Source organism: Cricetulus griseus (assembly GCF_003668045.3).
Source record: "Cricetulus griseus strain 17A/GY chromosome 1 unlocalized genomic scaffold, alternate assembly CriGri-PICRH-1.0 chr1_1, whole genome shotgun sequence".
In the NCBI taxonomy this organism is placed as follows: Eukaryota; Metazoa; Chordata; class Mammalia; order Rodentia; family Cricetidae; genus Cricetulus; species Cricetulus griseus.
Window position 1 is genome coordinate 209,726,064 of NW_023276807.1, and position 19,767 is coordinate 209,745,830.

A 19,767-nucleotide genomic window follows, 5' to 3' on the forward strand; every position below is an offset into this window, starting at 1 on the left:
AGTACCAATGCCATTTCACTGTACCGACTTCAAATTTCCCCTCTGTAAAATGGACAATTGGACTAACTACTCGCTGGAGAAGCTTGGCAATCCATCTAAGGCAGGCAGAAGCTAGCTAGCCTCAGTCATGCTTCCCTGAAGTGGCAAAGGCCACTAGTCTTTCATAGAGAATAGACTAATGGATTTAATGGACCAGTCAGAAAAAGTCTACATCTAGAAGTCCTGGGGAGGGAATGTGGGTGGGATATGGCAGACAGACTCAACTTAGGACCTCACAGGTTACCACTGAGTACCCCATGCTGGACTACTGAACACCCCCCCCCCCAGCTCTCACTCAGCTTTTTAAGTCCTTTGGTTCTCATGTAAGGCAAGAGCACAAACCTGAACATGCCTAGATTAAGTGGATGGAGGGATACAGGCAGGGAACAGCAGAGTAAAGCAGCAGAGGCCATAACTTCACTTTATTTGTTTCCTTCTTACACAAAACCATCCAAAAAACAACAGAATAAGGCAAGGAAAAGGCTGGAAATTTGTTCAATGCACATGTTCTCGGGGCTGTTCCTCAAATATTTTCTTTTTTCTCCTGACCCCTGCTCTGAAGGCTGAGTACCTGTTCATGTTGCTTTATATCCAGCACTACTAATTCTTCATGCCCTAGCCAGAGGCCTTTGAAGATTGGTGGCTTGTGTCCCGTCTTTTTTTTTTTTTTGGAAACAGGGTCTAACTTGTTAGGTAGACCAGCCTAGCCTCGAATTCACAGAGATCCACCTGTCTCTGACTCCAGAGTGCTGGGATTAGAGGTGTGCACCACCATGCTTGGCAGTCCTGGAATGCCTACCCCTTGCCCACCATGGCACAAGGTAGGAAAGCAGACTGAACCGTTCCTCTCTGACGGGTGAGGGTCTCACAGATAAACTGTACCAGGAGCTGTTCTGCACCTTTTGTGCTGTAAGAACAGAACTCAAAGCGCTTCCAAGGCTCAGCATTGCACACAGCACTAGAGGCCAATGGTGTAGGAGCGGCCAGTGGGGTTGTGAATAGAAGAACAAACTGGTGCTGTCACCGCCCACTCGTACCACACCTTCTTAGAATTGCTGCATCGCCAGAAACGCACACAGATGCTCTGGCCTTCACGCACCGTGATGGGTTGCTGTAATAGGAAAGACAGGGAGGTTCAGGTAGAGCTGATAAACTATAAACAGCCAAGTGTAGGGTACAAACCTATTAACCCCCAGCACTCAGGAGGATCAGGAATTCAAAGTCAACTTGGGCCATAATTCCAAACCCCATACCAAATCAAACAACAAAAGATAAAAACACCGAAATATTCTGACCTTCATAAAACTTATCTACTGTGTCAAAATATAGAGCACTCAGACAGTGAACAAAGGGTAGTGAATGCTATGAGCATGTACAATAAGCCAACCTACTCTAGGAGGCCTGGAAAATGAGCTGACAGTAGGAATGTTCCAGGAAACCTAGGTCAGTTAGTAGGATGTCGAGATGAGCAAAGCAGAGACAGAGGGCTGGGAGGCAGGAAAAATCTACCAAACTAACTCTTATAACACTATTCCAGATTTTCACCTAAGGGCAGTGGGAAGGCACTGAAGGGTGTAAGTAGTGAGGCAAATTCAAATTAGAGTTGTAAAAAGTGATTCCTGACCCAGGTAAAGACTGGACAAGAGTGGTCAGAGATGTGGGGAGTCCAGGTTAAGTCACTTAGGTAACCCCAACCAGAGCAAGTGACATAGCAGAAAGGGGTCACAGCCAACTAGCTGAGGGACAGGAACAGAATACCACTAGCAGGTGTTCCCTGAGCCTACTGCCTTAAAGGTGATTCCTACCTTAAGGGGAAAGAGAATGGGGAACCACGAGAACATCCCAGGAGAGTGGGTCTCTGGACGGATACCTGTGGAGACAAAACAGTGGAACCTGAGGTCTCCCCTCTCCCTCTTACCTTGTTGAGAAGTCTCTTCTGTGACCATAACAAGGAAGAATCAAAGATCTCCAGTCCCTGACACTGGGCTCCCACTAAATTAGTGTGCTGGTCCTGAAGTAATACCAACTAATATTCAGCCTCAGCCTCAAAAGCTCCACAAACAAGCCAAGCTTTCTGGAGCAGTCCCAAGAATGTATAGACTGAACAAAGGTCACCCCTGTTGCGATGCCCTCATACACTGGCCCAGACACTCACTCAGAGTGATGTCCCGATAAAGTACAGTCTCAAAGTAGCCTGCAAAGCCATGCAGCACCGTGTTCACCTCCACAGGAAACTCCAAGGTACAGTAGCGGTTGTTGTCAATCATAGGATCTGTTAGGAAAGACGGGGGTGGATGACAAGGGGAGCCAGAAACCCTAGACAACTTGGTAAAACTTGAACAAGATCTAGCACAAGTCAACTAAGATGCGCAGACTTGGGATAGCAAGGGGAGGAAGCGGACAGCTCACGCCCTTCTCAGTCAGGATGGCCATGCATCAATCTACCTCGGTTGGGATGGCTGAAGGTGAAACAGGGCTGGGGTGCAGACAACTGGTGGAAGTTGTGCAGCCGAACCACGTAAGGCATCTCAAACTGTGCCTGTACAGAGCGAGAAAGCAGGAACTGGAGAACACAGACAGGAGGTACCAACCTCCCCAGAGGTCAAAGAAACCCCAGGATCAAAGAAACAAAATCTCTGCTTCACTTCAACCACTTTCTTCAGTCCCAACTTCTCTTTCACTTCTTCATCTGTTCCACAGGAAGAAGACAGAGGCGACTAAAGAATATCCCCACTTTCCAGAAAAGCAGCTTTTTACCTCAGGGTCACGATCCTTTTCCCGACAGGCTCGGACCTCATTGTACAACTTAGAGGAAGAAATGGGAGCCAGGAAGGAGGTATATTCTCCAGGGATGCTCACACCATCATCTACAGAGCAATAGGGTCAAATCAGTTTCCAGAGGGAAGGAAATGGCATGTTCGCACTAACTGCAGGCTCAATCAATACAAGCCACGGCTGCTATTGGTGTGGCAGGAAGACTGGATGATGCCCCATAGGGATTCCACTCTTAAGTTAATTTAGTGCCACAGATTAAAATGTAATATAGAGTCATGCACTACTTAGCAACACAACAAATTCTGGGATGAATGTTAAACTACTATGTGAAAACAATAGTCCTTACATAAACTAAGATGACTGTGGTGTCCCTGATGACATAATCCTATGGGACCACATGGACAAAGCCCACTGCTGGTGAATATCATTAGACAAGGCATGATAGCACTCTTATCTGGTGGTTTTGAAACTTTGTGGGGATCATAACACCCCATGAAAGTTCCCAGTGAACATTAAGCTCAAGTACCCTCCTATGGTAGAGATTGTACCCAGAGCCTCATTTTAGGTAAAAGCTCTATGGCTAAGTCCTACCCTGGCCCTCAAAGTACATGCATATTATACAAACTCAGGGAGCCCACAGACCTTAGGTAAAGGATCTCTAGTCTATCCACTTACAGCTCTCAGAAGTTTTGCTATCTGACATAATTTTCTTTCTTTTTTTTTTCAAGATTTATTTATTTATTTGTTTGTTTATTTAATCTATTATATTTACAACATTCTGCCTCCATTATGCCTGCACAGTAGAAGAGGGCACCATATCTCATTATAGATGGTTGTGAGTCACCATGTGGTTGCTCAGGACCTCTGGAAGAGTAGTCAGTGTTCTTAACCTCTGAGCCATCTCTCCAGCCCCCCGACAATCTAGCTAGCAGCAGTTCAAAGCCGTATGATCTGATACAAGTCCAATTCCCAGGGCTGCTTCCCAGACCAACCAGCAACTGCCTCACGCACCCAACCTGGACAAACCTTTCAGGAAGTGCTGTGCTCCATCCAGACACTCAGGCGACAGCTCGTTGTCAGCAAAGGAGCCCAGAAGCTCACTGACAATGATGTCTGCTTTCTCGGGAGCCACCCATTCCCGCATGTCTGAAGAAACAACCGTCACCTGGCTCCCCCATTCTTCAAACTGCCAATTCTCTAGCCTGAAACAGAGGTGACAGAATAAGAGCCGGAGCTGGAAACTGGGACCTAGGACAAGCTGCCTAGCAAGCAGGCTGCTACTCACGTCACCACAGCATTGGGGTTCTTCTCCACAGCATACAGCCTTATCCGCCGGTCAGCCTGCTTGGCTGCCCGGAGAGACGCATTCACCAGAGGGCCTCGGCCTGCGCCCAACACCATCAGTACCCTAAGAGAAGGGAAGTGTCAAGCAAACTGAGCAGGTGGACAATCAGGTGCAGAGCTCCCTGGGAACATAGGGAAAGCACTCACTGGACATTGGTCTCCTTTTCCTCTTCTGGCACTCGGTCGAGCAAACATTTGTAGATAGCCTGGGGGGAAGGACAGAAAACCTTACAGCTACAATCCCTTCTTCGCTGATCTTACCCTGTGCTTTGCCACCCTGAAGCCAACACTATACCTGCTGATATTGAGAGTATTTGATGGGGTCCTTTTCAAATACTTCGTATGTCTGAGATTCCAGATTGTCCATCAGTGGCTGATAAAAAGAGGAAAGAACAAGTTGGCCAGTTAGGGGAAATGGTCAAGATATCGAAATCTCCCATTGCTTCCTGAATTGTAATAGGATCCTGGACCACTTTCTCTAAGAGATATCTCTTGCTATTATTATTGTTGTTGTTTTAATATTATTACTTTATGGTGGCTTTTTGGGTATTTTTTTTAAGTTAAAAAATATTTGTGTATGGGTCTTTTGCCTATTTGCATGTCTGCACACCACACGCAGGCAGTGCTTGAGGAAAGGGCACCAGAAGCATCAGATCTCTTGGGCCTGGAGTTACAGTTGTGAGCCACTATGGGGGTGCTGGGAATAGAATCCAGGTCCTCTGGAAGCAAAGGCAGCACTCTTAACTGCTGATTAACCTCTCTAGTCCCTCCTCTCAACTCTGTAAATGTACTCCAAACCTACCTGAAGTGGGGACTGCAGGTAGTCTTCATAGCCTTTGGCAAAGAGTTCATAAGCATTGGGTGGAGGACGATTTTGGCTTAAGTATTCCAAGTACTGGAGGTAGGAGCAGAACTCCTTCTCTGAGTGGTGGTTGGTGCCCGTGATGATAAACTGCACTTCCAACTGTGAGAGAAGTCAGATCATGAGACCCAGGCCACAACCATGACTCTCAGACATTATGGTTTATGACCAAAAGCCTAAACATAAAATAAAACCCACACCAATAGTTCTCCAGCATCAATTCCCCCAAAAGGGGGCTCTGAAAAATCTATGAAGTCCTTGTATGCTATATAAGCTGCCTAAGCATCATCCTGACTCAAAGGAGAGGATGCCACAAGGGAGAGGATCCCTGCAGGTGTCATGGCAGGCAGGGAAACGATGCACAAAGAGATAAGAATGAAAACTCTTAGCCTGGCTTAGGCTGGATCAAACTTTGAGAGTCTGATGCCAGGCAGTTTATTGTCAAGCATATTTAAACACAGTAAAAATTAAGAAAAAGTTTCCTGTTATAATACAATCCCCAGGGCACAAAACTCAAAGTATCTGTCATTTCTTCCAAGAAGACTGGTTCTAGAGATAGGCTACCTGTACTAGCTTAAGGGCCTAAGAAAGGCTCTGGCATGGTCTCCTTCACACAGCTAGCATAGAGGTCATTTGGACTACTAGCCACATCTGGGAGCTTGGGGGAAGCCCCTGGCTATGTAGCTAATGTAAGGGTCATTTAGACTACTAGCCACCTGCGGTTCTGGTTGTGGAGACTTGATATGGCCTGGCCCAATAGATAAACAGGTTTTCCGTCCTTCCCCTAGAAAGGACAATCCTGCATGCCTAACATTTCTGGCTTCTCTGGTGATCTGTAAGTGCAAGATCTTCACACTCCCACACACAAGGGCCTTCACACTCCCTGTAAACACACAAGGGCCTTCACACTCCCTATACATACACAAGGACCTTCACACTCCCCCACACAAGGACCTTTAATTTCTTACTTGTTTGCCTGTTTGCCTTGAGACAAACAGGCCCTGGCCGGCCTGAAAGGCCACTTTGAGTTGGAACTCAAGAGATCTGCTTGCCTCTGCCTTCCAGTGCTGGAAGTGTGCGTCACCATACCCAACCTTTTACTTTAAATACTTATGTTAACAAATTTCTCATAAAGTTTGGTTCCTTCTCCAAAAGTCACCTGACCCTCCTCCAGAGGGAAAAGAAGTCATGGACAAGTAAGTTAGGAGATTCCACTGGGCCACTCACTCACCTTGAGGAGTCGGAAGATCAGCCTTTGCTGCATCTTAGAAAGAACAGGAAATCCCTTCTTGTTGGTTAGGAAAATGCTGGTGGGGAGGATGGCTGCTTTGATGGGCTCTCCAAGCCAGCGGTCAATGACGTGATTAGATGGGAGGTCAGCCCCAATTTCAAGAGCTACACAAACAAGAAAAAGGCCTATCACCTGCTGTTAGGCAGGCAGCCCTGTCTTACTGGGTACAAGCGTTTTCCTTCTGTTGAAAACTGGTGGTTGAGCCCAGGGAAAGCAGCCAAAATACCCAGTACACACACAGAACTCATTTCTTTGTCCCCTTTTTCAGACAGGTTCTCACTGTATAGTCTTGGATGGCTTCGAACTCACAGAGCTCCACCTCTCGTTTGGGGATTAAAGGTGCATGAAAATAGAATGGTCAGTGCTAGTTCTATTTTCAGAGTGGGTCTCAAGTAGCCCAGTAAGTACTGAAACTTCCTGTGAACTTCTGATACTCCTAAGTGCTGGGATTTCAGGCATGTGCCATTACTCATGTGTGCTATGGATCTTACTTAGGGCTTCATGTATACAGGCAAGCCAAGTGCTCTGCCAATTGCCTTACATCATCCCCCCCCCAAATTGTTGATCTTCCTTTTTTTTTTTTTTTAGATTTATAGATTCTCTTTATTTATGTGCATGTATGTGCAGTTACCCATGGAGGCCAGAAGAAGTCATCAAATCCTCGGGAGCCAGAGTAAATATGCAGTTGTGAGCCCATCAATGTGGGTGCTGGTATCTGAACTCTGGTCCTCACAATAGAGCTCTCAACTGAGCCATTGCTCCAGGCCTGAAATTACTGGATTTTTTGTTTGTTTGTTCTGAGACAGGGTTTCTCTGTGTAACAGCCCTAGCTATCCTAGAACTACTAGCTCTGTAGATCATATTGGCCTTGAACCCACAGGTATCTGCCTACCTCTGCTTCTCAAGTTCCTGTATTATTAAAGGCTGGAACTACCACCACCTGGCTGTTTTTGTTTTAAAACAAAACAACCACAGTCTCTCTATGTAGCCCTGACTGTTCTGGAACTTTCTAAACTGAAATTCTTATTTTTGGTTTTTGTTTTCCAAGACAGGGTCACTCTGTGTAGCCTTGGCTGTCCTGGAACTCTGTAAACCAGCCTGGCCGCAAACCCATAGAGATCTGTCTGCCTCTGCCTCCCAAGTGCTGGGATTAAAGGCGTGTACCACCACCACCGATTGGCTATTTGGGGGTTTTGCTTTGTTTTGTGAGATAGAGTCTGTCTACATAATTCTGGCCATCCTCGAACTCACTAAGTAGACCAGGCTAGCCTTGAATTCAAAAAGATCTACTGGACTCTGATTCCCAAGCCCTGGGATGAAAAGTGGTGGGCCACCGCACCCAGCCTGCTGATTCTTACTCTTACGGGGTTCCTCCTATCCCAGGACCCTTGTGCACTTACCTACTGCAATTCTCTTGCTATAATCACACAGAGTCCTGAAGTTATGCCACCTGCCCAGATTCAGAAACAAAACACTGTCAAATGCATATGGCTTATGACTCAAGGAGCTCTTCTACCAGTTCCTCAATATTCCTTACCCCACCCCATACAGGTAAAGCGCCAAGAGGAGACATACCACATCCACGTCTTCTCTTCCCCACTGTACTCCTCTGTGTGTGTAGTTGGGACATTCTCAATGACATCATCTCTCAGGTCCTCTGGAGCCACCAAGGGCACCCTCATCCAGAACTGCATATGAACAGTTACCATTAGTTAGAACACTGTTTTCAACTAATTGGGTCCAGAAAGCTTCCCTCAAAAGATCTTGATCCAGATCTCAAGTTAATCTCTTTATATGCCCTTCTGAATTTGATTACATCCGTGTTTAATATCTTATACACATCCTTATGCAAATACCTCCCTTGTCTTTTATTTTAGCTAGAAACAAGCATTTTCTATGATTTGGCATTGTTTTATAGTGCTAAGACTCTTACCCAGAGGCTCATGTATGTTAGGCAAGTGATTACCACTGAGCTGCACCTCTAAGCCCATAGATTCTGCTTGAAGCTCTCTCCATGCCACTTCAAAATTGGGGGTTGGGTGGGATGGGCAGTACTGACATTTCAATTCGGCCAAAAGCACTGGGGCATAACTAGGCAAAAGTCACTTCACACAGCTGACTATCATGATACTCAGCAGCACAGAAGCCTACCATGGAAGAGTGGTGGCCAGTATGGATGTGGTTGGTCAAAACTCTGGCCAGGTTTGTGTTATCTTCCTGATTCAGGGGCAACAGAAAAGCTGGAAGACCCAGATATGCCCCGAAATTCAGCTCCTGTAACATAGCCTGAAACACATGGAAAGAAAAAGCCATTAAGAACTAGGAACCAAATACTTCCTGGGTAGAGAGGAGTTTAAACTGGATCTGGTATTGTGGCCCAGGCTGTCAGGAATTCCCTATGTAACTCAATTTGGCCTTGAATTGGAGGCAATCCTCCTCACTCAGCCTCCACAGTCCTGGAACCCAGCTTTGTAGACCAGGCTGGCCTCGAACTTAGAGATCCGCCTGCCTCTGCCTCCCAAGTGCTGGGATTAAATGCGGATGCCACTACTGCTCAGTTATTTTTGTCTTTTTGAGACAGGGTCTGTCTACATAGTCCTGACTATCCTAGAACTATGTAGACCAGGCTAGTCTTGAACTCAAACTATTTTTTTTTTTTTTTGTTTTGAAGAGGGCAACAGGATCATATGCTCACTTCAGCAGCACATACATTAAAACTGGAATGAAATAGGGTCTTAGTATGTAGCCCTGACAGGCCGGGAACTCTCTCTCTGTAGACCAAGCTGGCATCCAACTCAGTTCGAGGATGGCCTCTGCTGAGTTACAGATGTGAGTCACCACACCCAGGGTCAGACTCTTAACTGTACTCTGATTTACCAGGTTCTGGGGAGTGGGAGTTACTCTCCTAACCCAATTTGATGACAGAACTAATTTCTTTCCTTTTTTCCCACCCTCCTTTTCTTTTCTGGCTTGGAACTCTCAATCCTCCCTCATTATCTTCCGGTGTGGAATGCCTCCCCAACACTGAGGTTACAGGTAGGGGTGGGTCACAGCACCTAGGTCAGACCTAGGTCAGAGCCAGGCGTTGGTGGCGCAGGCCTTTAATCCCAGCACTTGGGAGGCAGAGGCAGTCGGATCTCTGTGAATTCAAGGCCAGCCTGATCTCCAAAGCGAGTGCCAGGATAGGCTCCAAAGCTACACAGAGAAACCCTGTCTCGAAAAAAAAACCAAAAAAAAAAAAAAAAAAGGACCCCACAGAAAAACCAAACAGCCTTACCGCTTCAGAGTTCCTTCGGATCCTCTCCACTTTGGAGTCTGGACGAATCCACGGAGAAAGCTTTCCCACAATTAGCGTATTCCAGTCTGCACTCCCCCACCCAAGAAAAGACAAAGACTCAATGAGGTCTGGCATTTTCTTGCTCAATTTCTAGTTCTCAGCAGGAAATAGAGTAGAGATGAAAACAAGCCTTTTTCTCTCAGATACAGGGATAGCCTGAAGAATGGGGGAGTTACCTATATCACAGGGGTTAGCCAGTACAACCAAGTCAGAAAAGGAGGGAATTGAAGACCTATAAAGCAGAAGTTATTACTGCCTCTAACAATCAAGGGGCACACGGGATGGTCCCTACCCCTTCCTGACAGCAGTAGGTCTGATCGTGTCTGGGGGCCAGGTCGATTCTTAGCAGGTTCCTGAGTGAACTCCCTCTTGAAACGCGGGTGGAAGACAGGCATGCAGAGGAAATCAAACCTACAACCGCGACAGACTCAGAATTATCATGGAAAGTGAGGACCCAGAGATCAACCAACTGGGTTTAAACTATCTTGATTTTGCACAGTTCTATAAAGCCATCAGTCACCCCCCGGGGCTACTGAGTTCAGCCCATCTTGGGACATTTAACTTTCTCTGCACTGTGCATCAATTTCTTCCCAAAACATAGCCATGAAAGATGACTGAGAAAAGAAGGACATCCAAGGCAAATAGCATTCTTTCTTCCCTGATAACACTGGCTTTCCAGGGCTATCAAATCCAGATTTGTCCCAATACTGCCATGCCTCCCCCAGCCAGATTAACCTCTTCTCTCGTTTGCCCCCTTAAAATACTTCTTTCTCCTCTCAAATAATCTTAGCCTCCAAGGCCCTAGACGGACTGACTCGCGTCCCGCCTTTAATTTACCCAACAACTCCCCTGACTTTTGAACTCGGTGACCACACGCCTCCCAGAGTTTCATCCTCTCGTTCCTGGAACCGAAGTCGTCCCCACTCAAGGAGTAATGGTGTCTCCAGCCCTCATCCCCTGCGGGGAACTAGTCTGCCCTCCTTGGTCCCCAATTTGGATCCCGCATTCCTCACCCCTGCTTGGCCACAGCACCCAGTGTGTCAGCTATTTCGGGGACGCAATTCAGGTCCCTCCCGCTGGACACGCGGCTGCCACCGGCACCTCCGACTGCCATCGCCGCCATCTTTTCCCTCGCGCGGCCCACGCCGGGATTCCTTGCTACTAGGGACCAATCACAACGCCGAGAGCAGTCCCCGGGAGGCGGGACAAGTCGCCTTAACAACCAGAGCGTCTTCGCAGCTCCCGAGCGGAGGCGGAGGGACCGAGCGGCCGCTCCCGCCAATCCACAGGCCGCACCGTGACGTAGGCGTGGCTCCCCGGCTCGACCAATGACAGGCCGTCACTGCTGAGGCTCTGCAATCTCCCAGAATGCCGCATCCGTCTGAAGCACTCCGGAGAAAGACTACAGGTCCCATGCAACCCTGCAGTTAGCCTGAAGTACTATCATTGGGCTACCACAAAATGTCTGCGGGCCAGTGGCGCAATGGATAACGCGTCTGACTACGGATCAGAAGATTCCAGGTTCGACTCCTGGCTGGCTCGTTGGGACTGGTACTCCTTTATTTGCATCCCTTGCTAACCCAGTGTTCCTAAACCCCACTAGTCCTGTAACGTTTTGCTCTTGTCTCACAACCGCTGTACTTCCTTCACTATCTGCTTACGCTGTCATTTCCAGGTCTTAACCTGGTTCGGTATTTCAGCCATCCCATGCTGGCGTGTCTCATTCCTCTTTTCAAAGCTGTTTCTTGTATAATTAAGTGAATCTGAGCATGAAAATTTCGGTGAATGGACTATTAAGATGAGCTTTGTCTCATTACTATGCTTAAAAAATACTACACTTAAAAAATACTCTGTAGTAACTTAGCCACTAATTCCTAGTGATTCTGTCTCAAGCACAGATGTAAAGAAACACCTGCCCGCGCGCGCACCCCTCAGAGAAAAGGAATTCATGAGCGATTACAGTGCCCAGGAGTCATGAAACTGCCTCGCGGAGGGCCGAGAGAACCTACGTTTCCCCCTGTCAACAGCTGGAAAAGAAGGAAATGGCACAGGCAAGGAAGAACCTCGGAAGGGAACGGGAAACACGTACCTGAGGCAAGAAGCCCACAGACGTTGAGGACCCTCCAGGCCAATCTGTGGAGGCATTTTCTCAGCTGAAGTTCCCTCTGCCTTGTGTCAGCTTTGACAAAACAAACAAACAAACAAATAAACAAAAAAGTTAAAAGGCACTGACAGAATTCAGGGACTCGGTAGCAAGGAACCGGGAGGGGGAAATAGTAATGCCACGCAGCAGCGTTTTGCCCTTGAAGTGGGAGAGTTCAGGGAGAATCGGATTTGGGGTTCGGGGTGCAGACTGGCCATCCAGAGAGCGCCGTGTGATAGAGAGCTGCAGGGACAATGATCTGAACCACACGTATTTGGACGTTTCCAGACAGGAGTCTTGACTAGTGAGGTCACCATGGATTATGGAGGACAGTGCTCTTAGCAACACAGGAAGGCGTGGAGAAAATAGGCTCTAAGGAACCCTGGGTAACGTAAGTCCCCCCCACCCCGCACCCCAAGAACAGCCAGGAAACCAGAAAACCAAGAAAATTCACAATGAGGGGTTGAGGATGCTTTTGTACCACCACCACCACCCACCCATCACACCAACAACAGCAACCCATCACACCACCTTCACCACCACCACCACCAACCCATCACACCACCTTCACCAACAACAACAACCCATCACACCACCACCACCATCACACCACCCCACCACCCCCACCAACAACCACCCCACCCCACTCCCACCTTCACCACACCACCATCACCACCACACCCCCCACCCCCACTCCCACCCCCACCTTCACCACCACACCCCCCACCCCCACCTTCACCCCACCCACCCCCACCCCCCACCCCCCACCCCCCCTTTTGCTGCTCCCGGATCTTTGTTTTTGTTTTTTGGGGTTTTTTTTTTTTTTTTTCGAGACAGGGTTTCTCTGTGGCTTTGGAGGCTGTCCTGCCACTCGCTCTGGAGACCAGGCTGGTCTGGAACTCACAGAGATCCGCCTGCCTCTGCCAACCGAGTGCTGGGATTAAAGGCATGCACCACCAACGCCCGGCTTGCTTCTCTGGGATCTTATGCAGGATACCACATCACATTTAGTCGAATGTGTCCTTAGGCTCCAGTTGACTGTGACTATCTCTCAGATGTTCTTTGTTCCTAATGATTGTTACTTCTGATGATGTTAAAATGCCCTTCTGTTGGAACTTGTCTCATGTTTTTCTTTTGATTAAACTGGGAAAGAAAGCAGGGCGCTGGTGACACATGCCTTTAATCCCAGCACTCGGGAGGCAGAGGCAGGTGGATATCTGTGAGTTTGAGACCAGCCTGGTCTACAAGAGCAAGTGGCTCCACCGATGACAATTTTCCATGCTATACTTTTTGGAAGGATTCCACTCTGCACCGCCCTGCCCACGCCACGGGATTGGAGAACTACAGGGCCTCTCCTGTAGGGGGCAGAATTTATTTACAATTCTCCCTGCAGATCTTTCCAGTGGATGTCTGTGGGAAGTGAATCTGCCCACAATCCACGAGATAAAAACACTGTTAAGGAAGGGATATGTGATAGGTAGGGTTTTAGTTGGTGGGGGTGGTAGGGGAGGACAGGAGGGAGAGGAAACTGGGATTGTCATGTAAAACAATCTTATTTCTAATTCAAATTTTAAAAGATTTGCGCGCACACACACACACACACACACACACACACACACACACACACACACACACACACACAAACGCTGTTAAGGAGGGTTCCTGTCTCTGCCTCAGCTGTGCCCAGCAAACTGCATCCAGCAAAGTCTTGGTAGGTGTTTGTTCTTTCAGAAGCTAAATGTCTAGTTGTGGACCGTCTGTGTTTCTGGGTCTCACTCCTGACAACAAGGTAGTGGTTGTTCCATTGGCTGTTAAAAATCCATAGGTGAGAGGGAAAGAAGGAAAGCCTGTGAAACACTGTGTTTTCACTAGTTAAAATACTTTTCAAGAGTATGGACATCTATCGGGCTGGATTTCTTCCCTCTATGTTGTCTTTGTTCTTCGTTAAAACTGGCTTTGGCCACCTACTGGGTATGATGCCAAGCAGTTCCTGGGAATTCTGTCACACACTACTCCTGCTGTCTCCCACATCCTTTTCCTGTGTCACTTGGAAGGGGGAAAAGCATGTAACTACAGGTTTGTGTATAGCAAGAAGGGAAAGACTGAGAGAAAAAGAATAGAGAGTTCAGGTCAGTGAAATGCTCTGTGGGTAAAGCACTCACTCACCACACAAGCCTGGTGACCCAGAACCTTACTAAAGAGGAAGAACAGACTCCCAAAAGTCGTCCTCTGACCTCAAAAGCTACAGATCTCAGCTGTACAACAGGACGGGGGCTTTGCTGGGATGAAGACAGGCATGGAAGAAGACCAAATAGTCTAGGTAAGAAATAAGGGTGCAGTGGGCGAGGCCAGCCTGGTCTACAGTTTCAGGGCAGCCAGGGAAACACAGAGAAACACTATCTTGAAAAACCAATAAATAAGCAAATAAATACATGTAAATAATAATAAATAAACTTACTTTTCTGGTAGACATTAATGACAATGGAGCAGAGCATTAGAGACTTTTGGGAAGGGGAGGGGAGGGAGAGATGCTCACTCCCAGATAATGCTCTCCCTGCTGCTAGTTATTCCCTGTCTTCAGGCTCAGCTTTATTTGGCTGAGTTTCTGTCTTTGTTTAAACACCTCCTGTCAGTCTTATTGGTTGTGCTGGCCTTCCTGAGACCCTCCTTTACTCATCTCTGCAACCACCCCGCCTTCGCTCACCCCTGCACCAGCTTGGTCAGCAGCCCTCTTCAACACCTACACAACGGCCGGCTTGACCCTCCCACTGCTCCAAATTGCTTCTTTACAATCAGAGCTTTCCTCTGACTATGAAAGTGGCAGGGTTACTGAGGCAAAATAATCTGTGCCGATTTGCATTTTCTTCCTTGTCATCTCTATTATACACTATTAATCTGCCATGACAAATAGGAAGCAGGGACTGTTCTAAACATAGAAAAAGATAGAAAGCTGCCCAATTTATGTATGAAGCAAAAACATACCCAGTATCAAAAACTGTCAAAGGCGGGCACCCAAGACGGCTCTAGACCACTTCTATCTTATGGACATAAAACTCCGGAGTTATTTAGAATTACTAAAATCAATATATTGCTGTAGTGATTATATAATACAGCCAAATAGTGCTTATCCCAAAAATTAATACAAAATTTGGTATTAGGATATGATATAATACATATATATTCTTGTTGAGACCTGGCACTGGGAAGGGACTCAGGAGGCTAAGGCAGGGGAGTTGCCTTGAGTTTAAGGCCACCCTGGGCTACAGTATGAAACCCTGCCACCCTGCATCTCACACACACACACACACACACACACACACACACACACACACACACACGTTTCTACATGATGGCAAGAGGCCAGGGCTGTAGCTCAGTTGGTAGAGAGCCCTAGCATGAACAAAGACTCAGCCTCTGCTCCTAGCACACCATAAACAGAGCATGGTGGCAGGTACAGCAACCTCAACACTCAGGAGGCAGAGGCAAGGGGATCAGGAGTTCAAAGTCATTCTCCACTGCAAAGCAAATTTGAGAGCAGCCTGGGATACATGAAATATTGCCTCAAAAACAACAACAAAAAAAAAAAAACAGGGTGTTGTGTATATTCACCTGTGTATTGGCACACATGTGTGTGTGGAGACCAGGGGCTGGTGTGGGGTGTCTTCCTCAGTAACTCTCCACTGTATGTATTGAGGCACAGATTTTTGCTTGAGTGAGGTTGTTGAAGGATTTCCTGTCTCTGCCTGCAGAGTGCTAGGGTCACAGGCAGGCTGCCATACCCCCAGATTCTGTGTGGGTGAGGATCTGAACTCTGCCCCTTACATCTGCAGGACAGCCAGCTCCTCAGCCTTCAATCACAATTCTAAGGGAGCCTTTTGTTAGCTGATTTATTTTTAAAGGTTTTGCCACTCAAGAATGAGGACATGAGCCGGGCAGTGGTGGCTCTCGCCTTTAATCCCAGCACTCGGGAGGCAGAGGCAGGCGGATCTCTGTGAGTTCGAGACCAGCCTGGTCTACAAGAGCTAGTTCCAGGACAGCCTCCAAAGCCACAGAGAAACCCTGTCTCAAAAAAAAAAAAAAAAAAAAAAAAAGAATGAGAACATGAGTTTGATCCCAAGTAGGGGAGAATCAACAAGTTGTCCTCTGACCTCCACACATGTGACTGAGCACTCAGACACAGACACACAAATGCTTTGAAATATGATAAGAATAACAAGTCAGCCTGGTGATATTGACCACCTTTAATTCCAGCATTCAGGAGAAAGAGGCAGGTGGATCTCTGTGAGTTTGAGGCCAGCTTAATCTACAAAGAGAGTTCCAGGACAGCCAGGGTTGTTTCAAGACAGAGAAACCCTGTCTTGAAAAACCTAAATAAATAAATTGTATTTATTAAGTGTTGAGTTTTGGTTTGCTTTGGTTTTTGAGACTGGAGGGCTCCAACTCTTAGATATGCTCATGCCTCATCCTCCAGCATGTTGGAATCTCAAGTTTGAGGTACCACACCAGCTCTAAGCTGTTTTTGTGTGCAAGTTCTATGAAAATATTTGCACATTCACAAGAATCCTGTGACATAGGAAGTATTCATTCTTCCCACAAGAGTGAAGGAAACAATGTCTAGAAGGTTAAGCCGCTGCTGACCAAGGTCAAATGACTCCAGAGCCTTTTATCTTAACATTAAGACACATCATCCTAGGCCAGACTGTGGTGGCACACACCGTTAGTCCCAGCACATGGGAGGCAGAGGCAGGTGGATCTTTGTGAGTTTGAGGCCAGCTCTGGCCTACAGAGTGAGTTCCAAGACAGCCAGGGCTACACAGAGAAACCCTGTCTGGAAAACAAAAACAAAAAAGACAGATCATCTGGTCAAGTGTGGTGGCCCATGCCCTCAAGCCCAGCACTCACGAGGCACAGGCATGTGGATCTCTGTAAGTTCCAGGACAGGCTAACCTACATATCAATTTCCAGAGCATCCAGGGCTGTAAGTCCAAGGTGACTGAAACTCTCACTAAAGTCACATCCTTGTGACAATGCATTGCTCAACAATATATATGCCCAACAATGTTGAAAAATCATCTATCAGCCTGTACCATGTTTTATAATAAAATATTTTGGATGTGACCAATAAAAGATATATTGTCAGAGGCTGGAGAGATGGCTCGGTGGTTAAGAGCATCTTGCAGAGGAGCTGAGTTCAATTCCGAGCACCCATGTCAGGTGGCTCAAAACCACCTGTAACTCCAGCTTCAAGGAATCTGATGCCACTTAAACACCTGCAACTATGTGCACATCCCTCCAGGACACATACACATACACATAATTAAAAAGTAAATAAATACACTTTAAAAAAAAGATATATTGAGCTTGAGAGAAGGCTCAGCCGTTAAAGGCTAGGCTCACAACCGAAAACATAAAAAAAAAGATATATTGTCTTAGTTACTGTTGTATTGCTGTGAAAAGACACTATGGTCCAGGAAACTTATGAAAGAAAGCATTTAATTGGGGGCTGGCTTACAGCTTTAGAGGCTTAGTTTTCTATCAGCATGGTGGGGAGGACACAGTGACACACATGGGGCTCGAGCAGCAGCTGAGAGACCCTGGGGCTGGTGTGAGCTTTTGGAAACTTCTAATCCCACCCCCCAGTGACACACTCCCTCCAACAAGGCCACACCTCCTAGTCCTTCTCATTCTTCTAAATAGTTCCACTCCCTGGTGATTATTCAAATATATGAGCCTATCTAAATCTTATCTAAACCACCACACATATAGGCTATGGAATAATCCTTTTGTACACTGTGAAAATGTGTTTCTCTCACTGTTACTACAAAGCTGATTGGCTGATAGCTAGGCAGGATTGGGGGGGCAGAGAGAATGCTGGGAAGGAGAAGGGCAGAGTCAGAGCAGAGGGTCTCGAGCCAGACATGAAAGAAGCAACATGGAAAGTTCATAGAGAAGGTAAACAAGCCCTGGAGTAGTACATAGATGAACAGAAATATTAATTTAAGTTGTAAGAGCTGGCTGAAGACAAGCTATCAGCCAAGCATTTATAATAAGTTTCTGAATGGTTATTTGGGAGTGACTGTTGAGACAGAGAAACTCCACCTGCACATATCCTCTATAATGTACTTCTAGAAAGGTAGCCTTAGAGGTCTTCACACACTAGCATGGAAGATTAACCAAGAGAAATGCGTAATGAGGGCTTTACTTACGTATGTGGAGGTTTTGTCTGCATGTACACCTGCACACCAGAAGAGGGCACTGGATCTCATGGGACTACATTTACAGATGGCTGTGAGCCACCATGTGGGTGCTGGAAATTGAACTCAAGACCTCTGGAAGAGCAAAAGTGCTCTTACCCACTGAGCCATCCCTCCAGGCCTTCATTAAAGGCTTTTTTAAAAAGCCACAAAGCAAGTTAGAGAATGGAGAGAATAAATCATCCATGCAGTGAAGTTTTAAGCAGCCATTAAAGTCAATGTCGCCAAAGAAAATTGAATAATGTAGGGAAGTGCTCGTAATATTACCATTAAGTGACACAGATTACAAACTGTACGTGCAGAATGACCTCAGTCATCTAGAGAAAATAATGTTTTCCAGTTTTTCAATGATGAGCATGTTTATATTCCATTGGCAGCATTTCTAAAACACAGGCCTGCTTCTGTCTCATTCACCCTATTCCTCTGGAGGCTTCTGTAGCTGTCTGACCTCAGACCTTACTCCTACCTCACAGTAATAACACGATCATCCCCCTAGCCAGATATTTTGTAAGCTTTACCACATTCCAGGCATTTTACAGAGTACCATCAGGAGCCAGGCTGTGGTGGCGCACGCCTTTGATTCCAGCACTCAGGAGGCAGAGGCAGGAGGATCTCTGAGTTCCAGGCCAGCGTAATGTGCAAAGCTACACAGAGAAACCCTGTCTTGGAAAATAAAAAAAAAAAAAAATTATAGTCAGTCTTCTAGCTATAATTGTGTTAGGTAGGAATTACTAATGTCCATTCTACAGGTGAGGAAACAGAGAAAATAAATGTATCTTGAGTAAAGTGATACTTAACTGTGGAAGAGCCAGATGTGAAAAAGTCTAGTTTCTGATTCCAAGGTCGTTCTTTCCTTATTTTTTTTTTTCAACAGCATTTGCCAAAATGTAGTCCAAGAAGCCAGGCAGTGGTGGCACACGCCTTTAAACCCCAGCACTGAGGAGGCAGAGGCAAGAAAATCTCTGTGAGGTCAAGGCCAGCCGGGTCTACAGAGTGACTTCCTGGACAGCTAGGGCTACGCAGAGACACCCTGTCTTGCTATGTAGTCCTGGGGGGCCTGAAACTGACTATGTAATCCAGGTTGGACTTTAACTCACCATAATCCTCCTGTCTCTGCCTCCCAAATGCCGGAATTACAGGTGTAAGCTTCCATACCCAGCCTACAAAAATGTTCTCAGTTTTTGTTGTTGTTGTTATTGGAGGTGGTGTATGTGTTTCTTGTTTGTTTGAATTGGGATGGAAACTATGTAACCCAGGCTGACCTCACCCTCCTAAGTGCTAGTATTAAACCTGGGTCTGTTATAATTTGGGGAATGTCTATTGATAAAATATACAAGATGGGGCCAGGCGTTTCAGGAGGCAGAGGCAGGTGGGTCTCTGTGGGTTTGAGACCAGCCTGATCTACAAGAGCTAGTTCCAGGACAGCCTCCAAAGTTACACAGGGAAACCCTGTCTCGAAGAAAAAAAAAAACAAGACGGGGATAATGGCTCATTCCTGTAATCCCAGGATTTAGTAGGCTGAGGCAGGAGGATTACTACAAATTCAAGACTAACTTAGACTCACAAAAGAGGCTGTCTTGAGCAGAAGCAAAAATAAAAAGTATTTGGGATCGCTATAATGAGATCTGGTGCCCTTTTCTGGTGTGCAGATATACATGGAAGCAGAATGTTGTATACAAAATAAATAAATAAAATCTTTTAAAAAAGTATTTGGGATCTAAT

General features: G+C 46.6%; 1 protein-coding gene, 1 long non-coding RNA gene and 1 other non-coding gene across 3 annotated transcripts; 2 read left to right on the plus strand and 1 right to left on the minus strand.

Moving 5' to 3' along the window:
* Nucleotides 1-434: 434 nt before the first annotated feature.
* Nucleotides 435-10,817, minus strand: Prmt5 (protein arginine methyltransferase 5). The gene is made up of 17 exons (XM_027390643.2): nt 10,662-10,817; nt 9,941-10,059; nt 9,589-9,674; nt 8,463-8,597; nt 7,887-7,999; nt 7,712-7,761; nt 6,252-6,415; nt 4,961-5,122; nt 4,454-4,531; nt 4,306-4,364; nt 4,100-4,222; nt 3,841-4,016; nt 2,797-2,906; nt 2,485-2,578; nt 2,195-2,311; nt 1,845-1,909; nt 435-1,150 (listed from the first exon to the last, which is right to left on the minus strand). The coding sequence occupies exons 1-17, from the start codon at nt 10,769-10,771 to the stop codon at nt 998-1,000; spliced, it is 1,914 nt and encodes a 637-aa protein (XP_027246444.1). The 5' UTR covers nt 10,772-10,817; the 3' UTR covers nt 435-997.
* Nucleotides 10,818-10,998: 181 nt separating this feature from the next.
* On the plus strand, nt 10,999-19,521 carry LOC118239623. Its single transcript, XR_004772251.1, has 3 exons — nt 10,999-11,169; nt 11,547-12,182; nt 18,920-19,521. It is a non-coding gene; the product is annotated as an uncharacterized LOC118239623 (long non-coding RNA).
* Nucleotides 11,118-11,190, plus strand: Trnar-acg. Its single transcript has one exon. It is a non-coding gene; the product is annotated as a tRNA-Arg (tRNA).
* Nucleotides 19,522-19,767: the final 246 nt, after the last annotated feature.